The sequence below is a fragment of the Gobius niger genome (assembly GCF_951799975.1).
Source record: "Gobius niger genome assembly, chromosome: 15".
Taxonomy (NCBI): Eukaryota; Metazoa; Chordata; class Actinopteri; order Gobiiformes; family Gobiidae; genus Gobius; species Gobius niger.
In genome coordinates, this window is record NC_136866.1 from 29,640,702 (window position 1) to 29,658,213 (window position 17,512).

Sequence of the window (17,512 nt, forward strand, 5' to 3'; positions counted from 1 at the left end):
GGACTTGAGGAGTTCACGAGTTTGGACTCGGCTTTTTCAGCGTTTGGAACGAGTGAACTCGATGACGTCACAGGAAGTGGCTCCTGAACCTGAGCTTTTAGAACATTAAATCACCTCATATGAAATGAAAGTGGTGAGACACTGCAGCGAAGTGGAGCGATGTTTTTAAAAACACAAATGATACTTTTGCAGTAAACAAAAACATAATTTCAGTCAATCTGAACCACAGGCCTGTAAGCTTTGTGTTAAAACAATTATAAACATAGATTAGCAAAAAGAAGCCTTGAGTCGGTCGAAAAACGTACATTTGTGACAGTTTCTTCTGTGATTTATTTTTCTCGTACAGTAACAACAAAAACACTCGGGAAGAGCCGTATGTTCATGGAAAACCAAATCAAACAGAAGGTGTTTTATTTCAATAACATGTTTGATCCTGAAACGCTGTAAATGTGGCTGTAACGACACTTGGCCACAAGATGTCACTGTGGAGCGATCGCTTCAACTGCTGTGGGGTTTGATGAAGCTTCCCTTTGCTAATATAATTTAGAGTTTAATACCATCTAAAAGACAAACGAGCGGCAGTTTTTCACCGTGTTTCCTGTCGGGCTCTTCAAAGACGCCGCTTTAGTTTCATTTATTTATTCATCATCAGGACAAAGTACGATCACATGACGGTCCTCCCAGACTGTGGATGACGTCCATCTGTCGTCCGAGAGTTAGCGAGGAGGGGCGTGTTCAGAGGCGTGTTCTTAGCCGTGTTCTTAGGCGTGTTCAGAGGCGTGTTCTTAGGCGTGTTCTTAGGCGTGTTCTCATGTGTTTGCACGTGGCGTTTGAGAGCACTCTTTCGAACAAATGCTTTCTCACAGACGGAGCAGCTGAAGGGCCTCTCTCCCGTGTGTGTCCTCATGTGGACTTTGAAGTGAGACTTTCGGACGATGGTTTTCCGACAGAAACGGCAGCCGTACGACTTCTTCTCTGCGTGACCCGGAGCTCGTCGTCCCGAATCGTCCTCAGGCCAAACCGAGCTCTTGGTCTCCGCCCCCGAGTGCCGCGCGCTCACGTGCTTCACCAAACGAGCCTTCGTGGGTAACGTGGCGTCGCAGGCTGAGCAGCTGTAACTGCGCTTCGTGTGGACCTTCATGTGCGTCTTGAGGGTCCCCCTTTGGGCAAACGTCTTCTCACACACCGAGCAGCTGAAAGGCCTCTCTCCCGTGTGGGTTTTCATGTGTGCCGTTAGGTTATTCTTCCTGGAGCACGTTTTATTACAGATCGAGCAGCTGTAAGGTCTCTCTCCTGTGTGAACGCCAAAGTGGTTTTGCAGCATCTGCTCCGTCCCAAACCTCTGTGTACAGACGGAGCACTCGTGGGCGCCCTCTGCTGGGTGTGTCCTCGTGTGGCGGACGAGCTGAGACTTACAGGTAAAAGTCTTCTCACAAACTGCACAGCTGTAGCGTTTCTCTCCTGTGTGATATCTCATGTGAACGATTAAATTACTGTTTTGGATGAAGGTTTTCTCGCAGATGGAGCAGCTGTAAGGTCTCTCTCCCGTGTGGATTCTCATGTGTGCCGTTCGGCTGCTCTTCTGAGTGAATGTTTTATCACAGATTGAGCAGCTGTAAGGTCTCTCTCCTGTGTGGATTCTGACGTGTCTTTGTAACATCTGTTTTGTCCCAAATCTCTTGTGGCAAAACGGGCACCGGTGCTTCTTCCCCTCGGCTCCTTCGGCTCCTGACAGGTCCTCCTCGTGGACGGAGGCGCTGGGCTCTGGGGCAGACTTGTATTTGGGGAACAGGCCGGTGCTTCTCGCAGCTGGAGCGCCGGGTGTTTCCCAGTCGTCGTCATCGTCAGTGTCAGACGAGTGCTCGGTTTGTCCCTGCGTTTCCTCTCGGAGCTCAGTTTGTCCCTGCGTTTCCTCTCGGTGCTCGGTTTGTCTTTGATGAAGCGGTGACGACTCTTCGCTCTTCACAAGGACAGTGATAAACTCTGGGACGGACCTGAAACATCATTAAAAACATGGATTTAAAAGTGTAAAGCGAGTGTTTGACAGTGAAATGTGAAAGTGGTGGAGCCTCACACTGGCAGCTCCTCTTCCTCCTGTTTGACGCTCTGCTCCTCCTCCTCCTCCTCCTCTTCCTCCTGTTTGACGCTCTGCTCCTCTTCCTCCTCCTCCTCTTCCTCCTGTTTGACCCTCAGCTCCTCTTCTTCCTCTTTAATCTGGGTCTGAACACCTGCAGGCGTCACTGGGGAAAACATAAAAAACAAACGTGTAGATGAGCCTCATTAGAGATGCACCGATCCAGCTCTTTTATTACTGTAGGGTATGAGGGTTTATTAATCAATTAATTTGTTTATTAATTAATTAATAGGTTGTAGATTAGCCTTGAAATTTATCGGGGCACCAGTTCGAAAAGCGAACAAAATAAAAGTAAGAATCGGAGGCTAAACTACAGATTTATCTGAAGGAAGTGAGGTCTTTAACGTATACATGGACCCTTAGTCTGGAATAATAAACACAGACATTACCAAAGCAAACTGTGGTTTATGGAGGTTTAATGATCAAACTCAATTAACAGACGGCATTAAATATTAAAGTGCTCAGACTTAAAGATTCTTCTGGTCCGTCTGAGACAAAGAGAGGTCAGAGTTCAGCGGGGGATGTGCCACATGCTGTCCCTCCTGCCGTCTCTCCTTCTCCTCCAAACTCAAACTCTCACAGGAAGTGGTTTCAAAAAGAAGAGCGATTCTCTCTCTCCGGCTTCTGTGTTCGATCTGATCAGCCATTCACCAGACAGGAAGTGAAGACATTCCGAAGCCGTAAAATGGTCTGGGGTTTGGAGTGGGGGTTTTGCTCCTCTCTGGAATGCGGTAACCACGGCGACAGGGCAATAGGTCACGCTCACACGCTACATTACCGATACTGGGTTTTGGAGCCTCTGCCGATATTAACCGATATTAACTGAAACTAAGAGACTTTCTTAAAAGTGGTTTTGTCTCAGTGAAAAATGTCGTCAACGGTTTTCTCCATTTTAGGATCATATTTTATTGTCATGATGCGACGGATCAATTATATCTATTCCTTCAAATGACACGTCCACGTTCACTTAGACTGAGGTGGTGAAAGTTAAACTCTTAACTCCCGACTGAACCGAGAGGATCTTTTTCCTCACGTGTTTTTTTTCCATCATTTTTTTGTTGGGTATTCAACTCATTTTTCTCACTTTTTTGTCATTTTTTTGTCAAATTTTTATCAATTTTTTGTCAAATTTTTATCAATTTTTTTTCTAATTTTTTGTCATTTTTTTCTCATTTTTTGTCAAATTTGTTTCACATTTTTGTCATTTTTCTGTCAATTTTTTTTATCATTTTTTGTCAGATTTTTGTCATTTTTTTTGTAAATTTTTGTCACATTTTTGTCCGTTTTTGGTCGAATTTTCATCATTTTTTTCTCAAATTTGTATCATTTTTTTGTCCATTTTTTGTCATTTTTTGTCAATTTTCTGTCAAATTTTTGTCATTTTTTTGTCAAATTTTTATCATTTTTTTGTCACATTTTTGTCACATTTTATTTTTGCTATTTTCTCACCTTTTTCCCAGAAGCTTTTGGATTGGGGTAAAGCCAAACTGGAGAAAATGTGCTCGGTTCAGGCGGGAGTTAAGGGGTTAAACAGTGAGAAAAGCCGAAGAAATAATGACTTTAAACGTCCTGTTGCAGGAAACACAGTATCTGCTGCGCCACAACGGAACTCTCCCGAAAACGATTTAACTTAAGTATAAACAGTAAATACTGGAATGTGTTATCCCTGTTACTGTTGTTGCTGGATTTTCATGTTTTGTTACAATGAAAGGAGAATACTTCACGTTTGTGTAGGATAAATATTTATTGACAAATTCTGTATCAAAACACAAAAACAAAGCAGCATTTCCAAAACGACATTAGATTCATGTCAAACGCAGACCTTTTACTCCAGCGCAGCTCGTCCAGTGTGGAGTTTACAGTGTCTTTTTAGGCTGGATGACTGAGTAAAGCTCTTCCCACACTGCTCACAGCTGTACGGCCTGTCTCCAGTGTGGATCCTCATGTGACGTTCAAGGCAGTGTGACTGACGGAATGTCTTCCCACACTGCTCACACTCATGCGGCTTCAGACCATCGTGGACTTTTTTGTGACGTGTGAGATTTGTGAGATGATTAAAAGTCTTCCCGCACTCATCACAGCTGCATGACTTTCCCTCAGTGTGGATCTTCACGTGTGTTCTGAGGCTGGACGACCGACTAAAGCTCTTCCCGCACTGCTCACAGCTGTGCGGCCTCTCTCCAGTGTGGATCCTCATGTGACGTTTCAGATGTGCAGACACAGTAAACACGTGACCACACAGGCCGCACTCGTGGGGCTTCTCTCCGGTGTGGATCCTCATGTGGCGTTTCAGCTTTGTTGATGTGGTGAATTCTTTCCCGCACTCCTCACAGCTGTGTGGTTTTTCCCCAGTGTGGATCTTCATGTGTTCTTTGAGGCCGGGTGACTGAGTAAAGGTCTTGTCACACTGCTCACAGCTGTACGGCCTCTCTCCAGTGTGGATCCTCTTGTGTTGTTTCAGACTTTTGGATGTAGTTAATCCTTTCCCACACTGCTCACAGCTGTATGTCTTTCCCTGTGTGCGGGGAGTCTGCAGAGGCTGAGCTGGGTCCATTTCTCTGCAGACAGAAGCAGGAGTTAGTGCTGGTGTTGGTGTGACCCTCCCCCTCCCTCTGTTCTCACACACACAGTATCACCCCCCCCTCCCCCGGCAGCTCACTGTGAATCAGCAGCACATCTGCTCTTAAAAGAAAGTCCAGTCTAAACCTCGCTGATGTGAGTGTGTCTGACTCACCTGTGCAGACCGACTCCTGGAGCAGCAGCTTCTCTGTGAGTCCTGGATATTTCCTCCGAGGCGTCGTCTCTGTGGCTCTTCCTGTGTTTGCAAATGTCCTCTCAGCTCACACAGGTTTTTATAGCTCTGTGATGGAAGCCCCTCCCCTAAGGAGCCCTCCTTCACCTCTGTATATAAAGCCTCTGCTGCCCCCTGCTGATGTCACACTATACAAACAGCCCCTCCCCCCGGATCCAGCTCTAACTCTGTGGCCGTTTACTCTCCTCTTCGGTCCAACAGAGATTTTTATACATTTCCAATTCATAAAATGTGAAATAAATTGTTTAAAGTGAAGCAAAACACACAACTCCAAATATTATTTCACTTTTCTCCAAACAAACTGAGAAAAACTGTGAAAGTCCTTTAGGTTAAACTGCAGAATAAATGAACAATCCTCCTTCATCATTTGTACTTTGGTCAAAAATACTATAAAATATATAGAAATATAATCACACGTTTATCCTGAATGATACAAGTAAACCCTGTTTAACCTTTTACCGCCCGCCTAAAGCAAATGCATTCTGTCCTCTTTGGCTATAGGCCTGTGTAACACCGCATTTGAAAGCTAAGACCCACAAAACTGATCCTTTTCCTCGCGTTGTTGCTGTGTTGTGTCACCTCTTGTGTGTTTTTTTTTTGGTCACATTTTTGTTGAATTTTTGTCACATTTTGTTGAATTTTTGTCACTTTTTTGTTGAATTTTTGTCACTTTTCTGTCACATTTTTGTTGAATTTTTGTCACATTTTTGTTGAATTTTTGTCACTTTTTTGTCACATTTTTGTTGAATTTTTGTCACATTTTTGTTTATTTTTTGTCACATTTTTGTTGAATTTTTGTCACTTTTTTATTTAATTTTTGTCTTTTTTTGTTGAATTTTTGTCACTTTTTTGTTGAATTTTTGTCTTTTTTGGTTGAATTTTTGTCACTTTTTTATTGAATTTTTTTTTTTTTTGTTGAATTTTTGTCTTTTTTGGTTGAATTTTTGTCACTTTTTGGTTGATTTTTTGTCACATTTTTGTCACATTTTTGTTGAATTTTTGTCACATTTTTGTTTATTTTTTGTCACATTTTTGTTGAATTTTTGTCACTTTTTTATTGAATTTTTGTCTTTTTTTGTTGAATTTTTGTCACTTTTTTGTTGAATTTTTGTCTTTTTTGGTTGAATTTTTGTCACTTTTTTATTGATTTTTTTTTTTTTTTTGTTGAATTTTTGTCTTTTTTGGTTGAATTTTTGTCACTTTTTGGTTGATTTTTTGTCACATTTTTGTTGAATTTTTGTTGAATTTTGGTCACACGTTATCATTATTTTTTTATTGCTTTTTTGTCATTGCTATGTCGTTGTGTTTGTCTCTTTTCCGGCACATTTTTTCGGTATTTTGACGCTTTTCTTTGAAGCTTTTAGATTTGGGTAAAGCTCGGTTAAGGCGGGGGGTAAGAGGTTAAGGAGAACATTGAGAGGCCCCTTCTGTTCTCTTCCAGAATGCAGGACACAGACAGTTTTAAAGCAGACTCCGCGGTAAAAGCAGCGGTTAGCTTAGCGTTAGCTTAGCTTTAGCTTCAGAAGCGCTGCCTTTAAGAAGCTCAAACCTCCGTCTGCAGTTTTAATCTTCTCTCCACAGATTCAGCTTTAAATATAAACTTTACAGACGAAACGTTAAAGAAACTCACCCGCTCTGAGCCGCGTTAGGGACATAACAACAAGCTTTAGCTTTAGCTTCGAGCTAATCTTACGCGGGGCTCTTCCGGTTTGGTGTGTGCGCATGCGCTGGTTCCCGCTGTAAACCCCGCCCACATTTGTGTCTGTCGTGAGGGGTCAGTGCCACTTTACCTGCGTTTATTAACCTCTTAACTCCCGCCTGAACCGAGCGCATTTTCTCCAGTTTGGCTTTACCCAAATCCTGTAGGCCTCATATCATCAGATTTTTTTTCATCACTTTTTTTGTTAGGCAGTCATCTCATTTTAGTCAAATTTTCGTGACTTTTTTGTCACTTTTTCGTCAAATTATTTGCACTTTTTTTCATCCATTTTTTCCTCAATTTTTCGTCAAATTTTTGTCACTTTTTCATCATTTTTTTGTCAAGTTTTTGTCCATTTTTCGTCAAATTATTCACACTTTTTTGTCAAATTTTTATCACTTTTTTGTCCTTTTTTTGTCACTTTTTCATCAATTATTTCTGAATTTTTCGTCAATTTTTAGTCAAATTTTTCTCACTTTTTTGTCATTTTTTAATTTATTTTTTGTCAATTTTTTCTTAATTTTTAGTCAATGTTTTCTCACTTTTTTCACATTTCCATCCTTGTTTCCGTCTCAGTTTTGTCGCTATTTTCACAGCTTTTTTCCAGAAGCTTTTGGATTGGGGTAAAGCTGGAGAAAATGTGCTCGGTTCAGGTGGGAGTTAAGGGGTTAAAGAAACTCCAAACAATAATGATCATGAGGTGATTTTAACCTGAAATTAAATATTATATTAACTCTCGTAACTGATATGAACAGATTTATCAATACAGATTATTACTGTATCGACCCAGTGTCCTCTACAATGGATGCATCAAATTACAAGTTAATTAAAAAAAAAGAAATTGTAGAATGTCTATTTGAACCTTTCACTCAAAGTCGAGAGGAAATTCAAATATATAAACTATATAAACAGATTTATGACACAGAAGCTTCATAACAAAAAAACAGTAAAACACATGTACACAAATAACACTTTTTATTTCTTAGGCGCCTTTTTAGACACTCAGGTCTCGTCAAGTAAATGAACATCAACATTTAAAACAGTTCAAATACAAAGTTAAAACCGGCTGAACTAAAGAGGACGGTCGGTCGTGTCACAGTGAGTCTAAACCAGGGTAGGCAACGTCAGGCCCAGGGGCCAAATCCGGCCCTCCAGCACAGAACCTCCGGCCCCCAAGATGATTATGAGAAATATTATTATGCAAATAAGATCAAATACCTGTTAAAGTAGTTTAAAAATGTGAGGAAATAGTGTCAGTGTTTTAAAAATGTCCCTCTTGGTTTTATAATGATAAACAGTGATTCTCTACTGGGGGGTCGGGACCCAAAAGTGGGTCACGGCAACATTTTTAGTGGGTCGCGAGTCGATGGGGAACTTTTATTCAATATTTTCCACCTGAAACTGCGTAGAAACACTAACTGTGTCTGTTATTGGGTTGTTTTGATCCTAATTTCAGTCTTAAAGGGAAATCTGCTGCTTGTTCAACAAAAACGTGTGTGGAAAATACAATATTTTATACGATTTATGACAAATTACAGTTTTTTTTGGGTCCTCGGCTCGTCGTCCGAGGGTGATGGTGGATCCCAAAGCCACTTCGGACCCACTGATGTAAAACATTTTGGTTTGGCCCTTGGGTGTTTTGGCAATGATGAAAATTGGCCTCCACGATGCAACCTTGCCTCCCCTGGTCTAAACACATGAGTTTTGAGATTTGAAGTGTGGGGCTGAGTGGGTGTTACGGAGCTGGGGAGCAGAGCGGCTGAAGGCTCGACCCCGGAGCAGGTGTGGAGATACAGAGGTCAGTCAGGTCTGAAGGGGCGGGGCTTGTGGATTGTTTTGAATGTGATGAGCAGGATTCTACATTAGCTCTGCCTTCCTCGCCTCCGCCGCTCATCACGGACGTCATCACCTCCTCACCAACGGCCCGTCTCACTCCACACCTGTCAGCCACGGAGCCCCTCAAGGCTCGGTGCTCGGGCCTGTGGGAAACTGATGATTTTTAGTTAATGTTATATTTTTTAATGCTATTGAATGTTTTTTATGAGTTTAATCTATGCGCTTTAAGTTTCAGTTGAATCTTTTCACACGCACATCGCTGTAACAAAACCCCATTTCTTGCTCTTACATTCTTTTGCTCAAACCTGTGGAGACGTCCGGCGCCCTCACCGGAGCTGTGAAAAAATAACTCCAAATAAGGCAACAGGAAGACACTTGTAGAGGAAAACTACTGAGAGAAAGGCTTGATGACCTTGGCCCGAGCTCCACATCTCCTATCTCTTCGTGAACGTCACATTTTCTCTGATATATATTTGTAAGAGCGCAGTTAGACGGTGCCGTTTCCTGGGACGCCCCGTTCGAGCACCGTGTATATTGTTCGGGACTTTAGCATTCAGATAACCTGTGTTTAGAAACTGTAATTGTTAGAGGGAATAAATCTTCTTTGACTAAAGCTACTGGATTCTGGTGGTTTCTCCTCAGACCTTGGGATCAACTAACACGCTGGCGATACTTTAATACTTTAATCTTAACTGTTTAACTGTGTTTAAATTGATCTTATGGAGTCAGACCTTATGTAAATTTAGAGTTTTAATATTTCTTGTGAAATCGCCCACAGGCCCCCTCTGTTTCTCCTGCACAGGCTTCCTCTTGGACATTCAGAATCACGGACACACGACCCATCACCAGATCCATCACGAACCGCCTCTCTGCAAGAAAATCCTAGATGAACTTCCTTAACCTCTTACCTCCCGCCTGAACCGAGAGCATTTTCTCCAGTTCAGCTTTACCCAAATCCTGTAGGCCAGTGTAACGCCTCATTTGAAAGCTAAGACCTACAAAACTCATCTAAATGGATCTTTTTCCTCAAGTCGTCAGATATTTTTTCATCACTTTTATTGTTGGGCAGTCGTCTCATTTTTGTCAAATGTCGTGACTTTTTTGTCACTTTTTCGTCAAATTTTTCAGATTTTTTTGGTCAAATTCTTATCACTTTTTTGTCCTTTTTTTGTCACTTTTTCGTCCATTTTTTCTCTATTTTTCGTCAAATTTTTGTCATGTTTTTGTCAATTTTTTGTCAAATTATTCGCATTTTTTTTGTCAAATTCTTATCACTTTTTTGTCAATTTTTGGTAAATTTTTGGAAAATTTTGTGTCACTTTTTCGTCAATTTGTTCGTCAAATTTTCTAAATGGATCTTTTTCCTCACATCATCAGATATTTTTTCCATCTTTTTTGGGGGTATTCAACTCATTTAGTAACTTTTTAGTCATTTTTTTAATCAATTTTTTGTCTTTTTTTGTCAAATTTTTATCAAATTTTTATCAATTTTTTTTCTTTTTTTTGTGTCATATTTTGGTCATTTTTTCGTCACTTTTTTGTCACATTTCCATCATTGTTTTCGTCTCAGTTTTGTTGCTATTTTCTCACCTTTTTTCCAGAAGCTTTTGGATTGGGGTAAAGCCAAACTGGAGAAAATGTGCTCGGTTCAGGTGGGAGTTAAGGGGTTAAACGGGCCGTCCGTCCGCTCTAGTAGACCTGGGGGAGGACGATGCGCTTCCTGGGGGCGCCTCGGGTCAGCATCTCGGCGCCGCTCTTTGCCGGCCTCCTGTGCGTTTCCTCGTGGCGTTTCAACACCTGCTTCCGGAAATAGGACTTCTCGCAGACGGAGCAGCTGAAGGGTCTCTCGCCCGTGTGCGTCCTCATGTGGACATTCAGGTTGTACTTCTGCACAAACGTTTTGGGGCAGACGCTGCAGCGGAACGGGCTCGTGTCCGTGTGAAACGCCGCGTGTTTCTCCAAATCCTCCTCACACATGAAACTCCTCTGACAGACCGCGCACCTCTTCTTGGCCTCGGGGTGTCGCGAGTTCATGTGCGTTTTCAAACTGACCTCTGTCGATAAAGTGACGCTGCAGACGGAGCACCTGTACGAGCTGTGGTCCGTGTGGATCGTCATGTGTGTCGTGAGGTGACCCTTCTGGGAGAACGTCTTCTCGCAGAACGTGCAGCTGAAGGGTCTCTCCCCCGTGTGGATCCTCATGTGCGCCGTCAGACTGTTCCTCCTGGTGAACGGTTTGTTGCAGATCGAGCAGCTGTACGGTCTCTCCTCTGTGTGGACTCCGAAGTGTTTCTGCAGCATCTGTTCCGTCTCAAACCTCTGCTTACAGACGGAGCACTCGCGGGCGCCCTCTGCTGGGTGAGTCCTCATGTGGCGGACGACGTGACACTTACGGATAAAGGTCTTGTCACAAACCGAGCAGCCGTAGTGTCTCTCTCCGCTGTGGTTCCTCATGTGTGAGATTAAATTCCCGTTTTGGATGAAGGTTTTCTTGCAGATGGAGCAGCTGTAAGGTCTCTCTCCCGTGTGGATCCTCATGTGTGCCGTTCGACTGCTCTGCTGGGTGAATGTTTTGCTGCAGATCGAACAGCTGTAAGGCTTCTCTCCCGTGTGGATCCTCATGTGTTTAGTTCGACTGTTCTTTCTGGTGAAGGTTTTGTTGCAGACTGGGCAGCTGTAAGGTCTCTCTCCTGTGTGGATTCCAAGGTGTCTTTGTAAAATCTGTTTCGTCACAAATCTCTTGTTACAAACTGAGCACCGGTGCTTCTTCCCCTCGGCCTCTTCGGCTCCTGACAGGTCCTCCTCGTGCACGGAGGCGCTGGGCTCTGGGGCAGACGTGTATTTGGGGAACAGGCCGGTGCTTCTCGCAGCTGGAGCGCCGGGTGTTTCCCAGTCGTCGTCGTCGTCAGTGTCGGTTTGTGCCTCAGACTCTGAACTGTCCTCTCCCTCCCCCTCCTCTCGGTGCTCAGTTTGTCCCTGCGTTTCCTCTCGGTGCTCAGTTTGTCCCTGCGTTTCCTCTCGGTGCTCAGTTTGTCCCTGCGTTTCCTCTCGGTGCTCAGTTTGTCCCTGCGTTTCCTCTCGGTGCTCAGTTTGTCCCTGTGTTTCCTCTCGGTGCTCAGTTTGTCCCTGTGTTTCCTCTCGGTGCTCAGTTTGTCCCTGCGTTTCCTCTCGGTGCTCAGTTTGTCTAAGCGGTGACGACTCTTCGCTCTTCACAAGGACAGTGATAAACTCTGGGACGGACCTGAAACATCATTAAAAACATAGATTTAAAAGTGTGAAGTGAGTGTTTGTCAGTGAAATGTGAAAGTGGTGGAGCCTCACACTGGCAGCTCCTCCTCCTCTTGTTTGACGCTCTGCTCCTCTTCCTCCTCCTCCTCTTCCTCTTGTTTGACGCTCTGCTCCTCCTCCTCCTCCTCCTCCTCCTCCTGTTTGACCCTCAGCTCCTCCTCTTCCTCCTGTTTGACCCTCAGCTCCTCTTCCTCCTCTTTAATCTGGGTCTGAACACCTGCAGGCGTCACTGGGGAAAACATAAAAAACAAACATGTAGATGAGCCTCATTAAAGATGCACCGATCCAGCTCTTTTATTACCGACAGCGATACCGATACTGGGTTTTGAGTATCTGCCGATATCCGATATTAACCAATATTAACCGATACCAAGAGACTTTCACACCAGACTAAAATCACAAGTGATATTTAGTCTGGTGTTAGTTCAGCGCAGTAATCAAAGAAAACTCAATAATTACAAACACCCATCACGGCCAATAACGAGTCACCTCTTTTAAGATGAACGTTTGTTCATTGTGGTTTTTTGTTTTTAGTTAAGTGCTTTTAATGGACACAATATTATTGATGTTATTTACGACCACATTATATGATTTATTAATAAATATAATTCATTTCATGTTTTGTACTAATACATCATTATTGATTAATTTATTATTATTACATTTTATCATTATTGTTGCTATTGATTCATAATCAGTCACTTCATTGTCACCATCTACAGGGGGGGGGGGGGGGGGGTCCATGTGTCGCCTGCCCTGATCTTTGTATAGTTGAGGAGCAGTGATGGTGACGACGAGCAGCCACAATGTTGAGTTACTTAAGGTTTGTCTTTGTTACACTTGGTTTAGTTCTGACACATCAGAAAAAGTATTGGTGATAAACGATCGAAGTAGATCTAACAGCGATCTGCATTTGTACTTATAGCCTATATATATATATATATATATGACTATATATATAGTCATATATAGCTTTGACTTCAGATTCACATAGCTAATACAAAACAGAGATGTGTGAATAAGACAAAACAAAAAAATAGAGTAATAGACAGTTATATGCACTATATACGTAAGTGGATACAATCTTTATTCTTTTTTTTCCTCTCCTCTGCAAAACGACAGAGCACAGTGTGATCAGATAAATAAACAGTGATACTTCAATTTTTAAGTTTGTCAGTTACAGTAATACAACATAGATCGTTTACTGCAGTTATTTCTATTCCCCCGTCCTGTACGCAGGACTGTACAGTACGAGTCGTTTATACTTTGATTTGAATTGATAAACGACTAAAGTGGTTTTATCTGAGTGAAAAATTCAATTGACCATTTTCTCCCTTTCAAGATCAATAAAGTCTGATTACTTTTCATTAGCATTAGCTCCCGCTAGCTTTAGCACACTGATGCTAGCCGCGGCATTTTGGGCGGTGATCAAACATACATTTGCGGAGGTTAAAACTCAGTGGTCCACATTCACTTCGAGTTAGGAGGTAAAAGTTGTCAGATCCAAAACTAGTATCGGTTCAGTATCGGATATTTGTGGCCGATAACCAACATCCAACCTGAAAAGACCAACATGAGATGTAAATGAGGATAAAAACGCTGCAGAAAAGCAACAAGAAACATGACGCAAGAAAAAAGTGTTGTTTTGGAGGTCTTAGCTTTCAAATGAGGCGTTGCTTTGGCCCAGAGGCTGTGAGCTCCAGTCAAGAAGCTTTTACATTCAGGTCAGTTCTCCTCTGAGCCCCACCTGAACGGAGTGCATGGTCTGCAGTTCGGCTTGACCCAAATCTAAAAGCTTCTTAGGTCGACCGATGTATTTTCACAAAACTCAGCACTGCCTGTTACCGTGTGGAGGAATAATGACTTTAAACAACCTTTTGCACAAATGTGTTTCAGTATCTGCGGCACCACAATGAACGATTTAACCTGAACCGAGCACAGTTTCTCCAGTTTGGCTTTACCCCAATCCAAAAGCTGCTGGAAAAAAGCTGTGAAAATAGCAACAGAACTGAGACGAAAACAATGATGGAAATGTGACAAAAAGTGAGGAAAATTTGATGAAAAAGAGGCAAAAATGTCACAAGAAATTGACAAAAATGGGGGGAAAAAAGACAAAAAAGTGACAAAAATTTGACCAAAAAATGACAAAAAAATTGACAAAAATTAAAAAAAAATTGACGAAAAACTGACAAAAATGTGAAAAAAAAATGACGAAAAACTGACAAAAAAGTTACAAAAATGAGTTGAATACCCAACAAAAAAATCTGATGACGTGAGGAAAAAGATCCTCTCGGTTCAGGCGGGAGTTAAGAGGTTTAAACGTTGTTGAAATATTCTTCAACATCTTAAGTATAAACAGTAAATACTTCATCTGAGTGAAAGTTGATCACGTCTGGTCTTCAGTCGAGGCCATCGAATTACTACATTTATTTTTATATTTTTACATTTTTAATCTCAGACTTGAACCAAAGACGAGGAACAACATTGACTACATCACGTTTGTGTAGGATAAATATTTATTGACAAATTCTGTATCAAAACACAAAAACAAAGCAGCATTTCTAAAACAACATTAGATTAAAATACATGAATTGAACGGATCTCACGTTCATGTCAAACGCAGACCTTTTACTCCAGTGCAGCTCGTCCAGTGTGGAGTTTACAGTGTCTTTTTAGGCTGGATGACTGAGTAAAGCTCTTCCCACACTGCTCACAGCTGTACGGCCTCTCTCCAGTGTGGATCCTCATGTGACATTCAAGATGATGTGACTGACTGAATCTTTTCCCACACTTATCGCAGCTGTATGATTTTTCCTCAGTGTGGATCCTAAAGTGTGATTTGAGGTTGGATGACTCCGTAAAGCTCTTCCCACACTGCCCACAGCTGTACGGCCTCTCTCCAGTGTGGATTCTCATGTGACTCTTAAGACTTGCAGATAAAGCAAACGCTTTTCCACACTGGCCACATTCAACTGGCTTCTCTCCAGTGTGGATCATCATGTGATGCTTCAGATTTGCAGACCGACTAAACACATGTCCACACTGGCCACACTCAAAGGGCTTTTCCCCAGTGTGGATCCTCATGTGACGTTTCAGACCATCTAATCTAGTGAATCCTTTCCCACACTCCTCACAGCTGTGTGGTTTTTCCCCAGTGTGGATCCTCATGTGTTCTTTGAGGCCGGGTGACTGAGTGAAGGTCTTGTCACACTGCTCACAGCTGTACGGCCTCTCTCCAGTGTGGATCCTCTTGTGTTGTTTCAGACTTTTTGATGTAGTTAATCCTTTCCCACACTGCTCACAGCTGTATGTCTTTCCCTGTGTGCGGGGAGTCTGCAGAGGCGGAGCTGGGTCCATTTCTCTGCGGACAGAAACAGGAGTTAGTGTTGATGTCACACACATTATTCTGTAAAACACTTAAAGGGACTATAAGGAGTTTAAAAATGTTAAAATTAAGTATTTTCCTCCCCCTACATGTTCCTCCATGTCCTAATGTGTAGAATGAGCTCAGACCTGTTCACCACAACTGCCTCTAAAATCCTGTACGGTCACTCAGAAATGTGTCACTTCGGCCCGAATTGCCGTCATGCACGAGCTTAATATAGAAGGTGCAGTTACACATATGGCCTGAGGTGGCAGTAGTGAGTATAAAATGGCTGACTTGCTTCCAGCCCCTTTAAGCTGTCGTTCCACATAGTGCGACCCGACCGCGCACGTATCGACTCTACCCCGCACACACTTCTGTTTCCACCACACACGGTTGTTGTGGGCTTTGCCCTCACAGAGGAGATCGTCATTAAATGTTTTTAGAGATAAGAACAAATGTGGACAAATACTGCCCTCTGGTGGGAGGTATGGAATCCTTCAGTGGACCCAAGCTGTATTACAACAGAAAAGAAACTGCGAAATACAACTATGAAGGTAAACTACGGCTGCGTCCGAAACCATGAGACTCATTCACACAGTATCCCCCCCCCCCTCCCCCGGCAGCTCACTGTGAATCAGCAACACATCTGTTCTTAGAAGAAAGTCCAGTCTAAACCTCGCTGATGTGAGTGTGTCTGACTCACCTGTGCAGACCGACTCCTGGAGCAGCAGCTTCTCTGTGAGTCCTGGATATTTCCTCCGAGGCGTCGTCTTTGTGGCTCTTCCTGTGTTTGCAAAAGTCCTCTCAGCTCACACAGGTTTTTATAGCTCTGTGATGGAAGCCCCTCCCCTAAGGATCCCTCCTTCACCTGTGTGGATGAAACTTCTGCTGCCCCCTGCTGACGTCATACTGTACAAACAGCAACTCCTCGAACAGAGCTTTTTTTTTTTTTTACTTTCCAATGAATTAAATGTGAAATATATTATTTAAAGTGAAGCAAAACATAAAACTCCAACCAAACAAAAACTGTGACATGAACAATCCTTCGTTATGATTTGTACTTCAGTCAAAAATACTGTGAAATATATAGAAATATCAGCTCACATTTATCCTGAATGATACGTGAGATTCAAAAAGTCTTTATGAAATGTTCCTTCAACAATCAGGAAAATGATCCAAACATCAGTGAATCAGCCCTGAAGGAACTGAACCAACACAAGTCATATGTTTACATGTAACCTTTGACCTTCTTCGCTGTTTAACTCTAGATAAACATTTGTCTCTGTTAACTCTTAGTTTTGAGGCTCTCAGTCCTCCAGGTGTAAACCATCAGTCTGTGAAGAACCAGACTCCCCTCATGTAGGATGGCTCTGATGTTCGAGGTTTTCCACAACTTTAGGAACGTGTTTTCTTTATTTCAAAGTTCCAGATGTTCAGTTTTGTAACGTCTACAGCAGTTATGAAATACTTTATAATAAACATGAACCTGTGACCGCGGAAACGACTGAACTAAGGAGTTTTAAAGCAGACTCCGCGGTAAAGGCAGCGGTTAGCTTAGCGTTAGCTTAGCGTTAGCTTCCGAAGAGCTGCCTTTAAGAAGCTCAAACCTCTGTCCGCAGTTTTAATCTTCTCTCCACAGATTCAGCTTTAAATATAAACTTTACAGACGAAACGTTAAAGAAACTCACCCGCTCTGAGCCGCGTTAGGGACATTCTTACAAACTTTGGCTTTAGCTTCGAGCTAATCTTACGCGGGGCTCTTCCGGTTTGGTGTGTGCGCATGCGCTGCTTCTTCTCGCATTAAACCCCGCCCACAGAGGTGTCCAGATAAAACATTTGCACAAGAAACGATCCAAATTATTTAGTATTTTTTCCATAGAAATATAACAGATTTTTATTTTATTTTTCAGCTTTATTTTATTATTATTTAGACTTGACTGGGTGAACACGGAAAATTATACAAAAAATAATAAATAAAAATAAATAAATAAAAACTCAGTAGATTTATGACACAGATGCTTAAGAGCAAAAATAAGTGCAAGGCAGCAATAAATCAACATAATTTGAACAGAAGCGCAAAAATACACGTAAACATATATTCAAATCTAAAATGAAATATTTAATTCAATCAAATTGTCTGTGTAAGCTCTCAGTCGTACAGGGGTTGTCCATCTCCAGTGAGTACTGAGAAAAAGGACGGCAGAGTTTAAACGTCCTCCTTTAGCTCCAGAAGTGATTCTTAGATTGTGTTCCTGGTAGTGTGTGGTGTCTGACAGATCTGGGAGCTCTGGGAGGGTCGGGTCAGATCATAGACTCACAGGTACATCCCATCATATTAGTAGTAGTAGCAGTAGTAGTTTATTCGGTCAGTTCATT

The 17,512-nt window shown here is 42.3% G+C and overlaps 2 protein-coding genes across 2 annotated transcripts; both read right to left on the reverse strand.

Moving 5' to 3' along the window:
- Nucleotides 1-664: 664 nt before the first annotated feature.
- Nucleotides 665-16,910, reverse strand: LOC306974686 (uncharacterized protein; the record flags this gene model as incomplete). Its single annotated transcript, XM_079572059.1, has 4 exons — nt 16,825-16,910; nt 11,916-11,998; nt 2,075-2,196; nt 665-1,994 (listed from the first exon to the last, which is right to left on the reverse strand). The coding sequence occupies exons 1-4, from the start codon at nt 16,847-16,849 to the stop codon at nt 665-667; spliced, it is 1,560 nt and encodes a 519-aa protein (XP_079428185.1). The 5' UTR covers nt 16,850-16,910.
- On the reverse strand, nt 10,169-11,390 carry LOC306974460 (uncharacterized protein). Its single transcript, XM_079571711.1, has one exon. It carries the CDS (start codon nt 11,101-11,103, stop codon nt 10,171-10,173), a length of 933 nt encoding a protein of 310 aa, XP_079427837.1. The 5' UTR covers nt 11,104-11,390; the 3' UTR covers nt 10,169-10,170.
- Nucleotides 16,911-17,512: the final 602 nt, after the last annotated feature.

Bases quoted from the DNA above. Each gene is read 5' to 3' on its own strand.
- LOC306974460 (XM_079571711.1), bottom strand. From the start codon at position 11,103: ATGAGGATCCACACGGGAGAGAAGCCTTACAGCTGTTCGATCTGCAGC.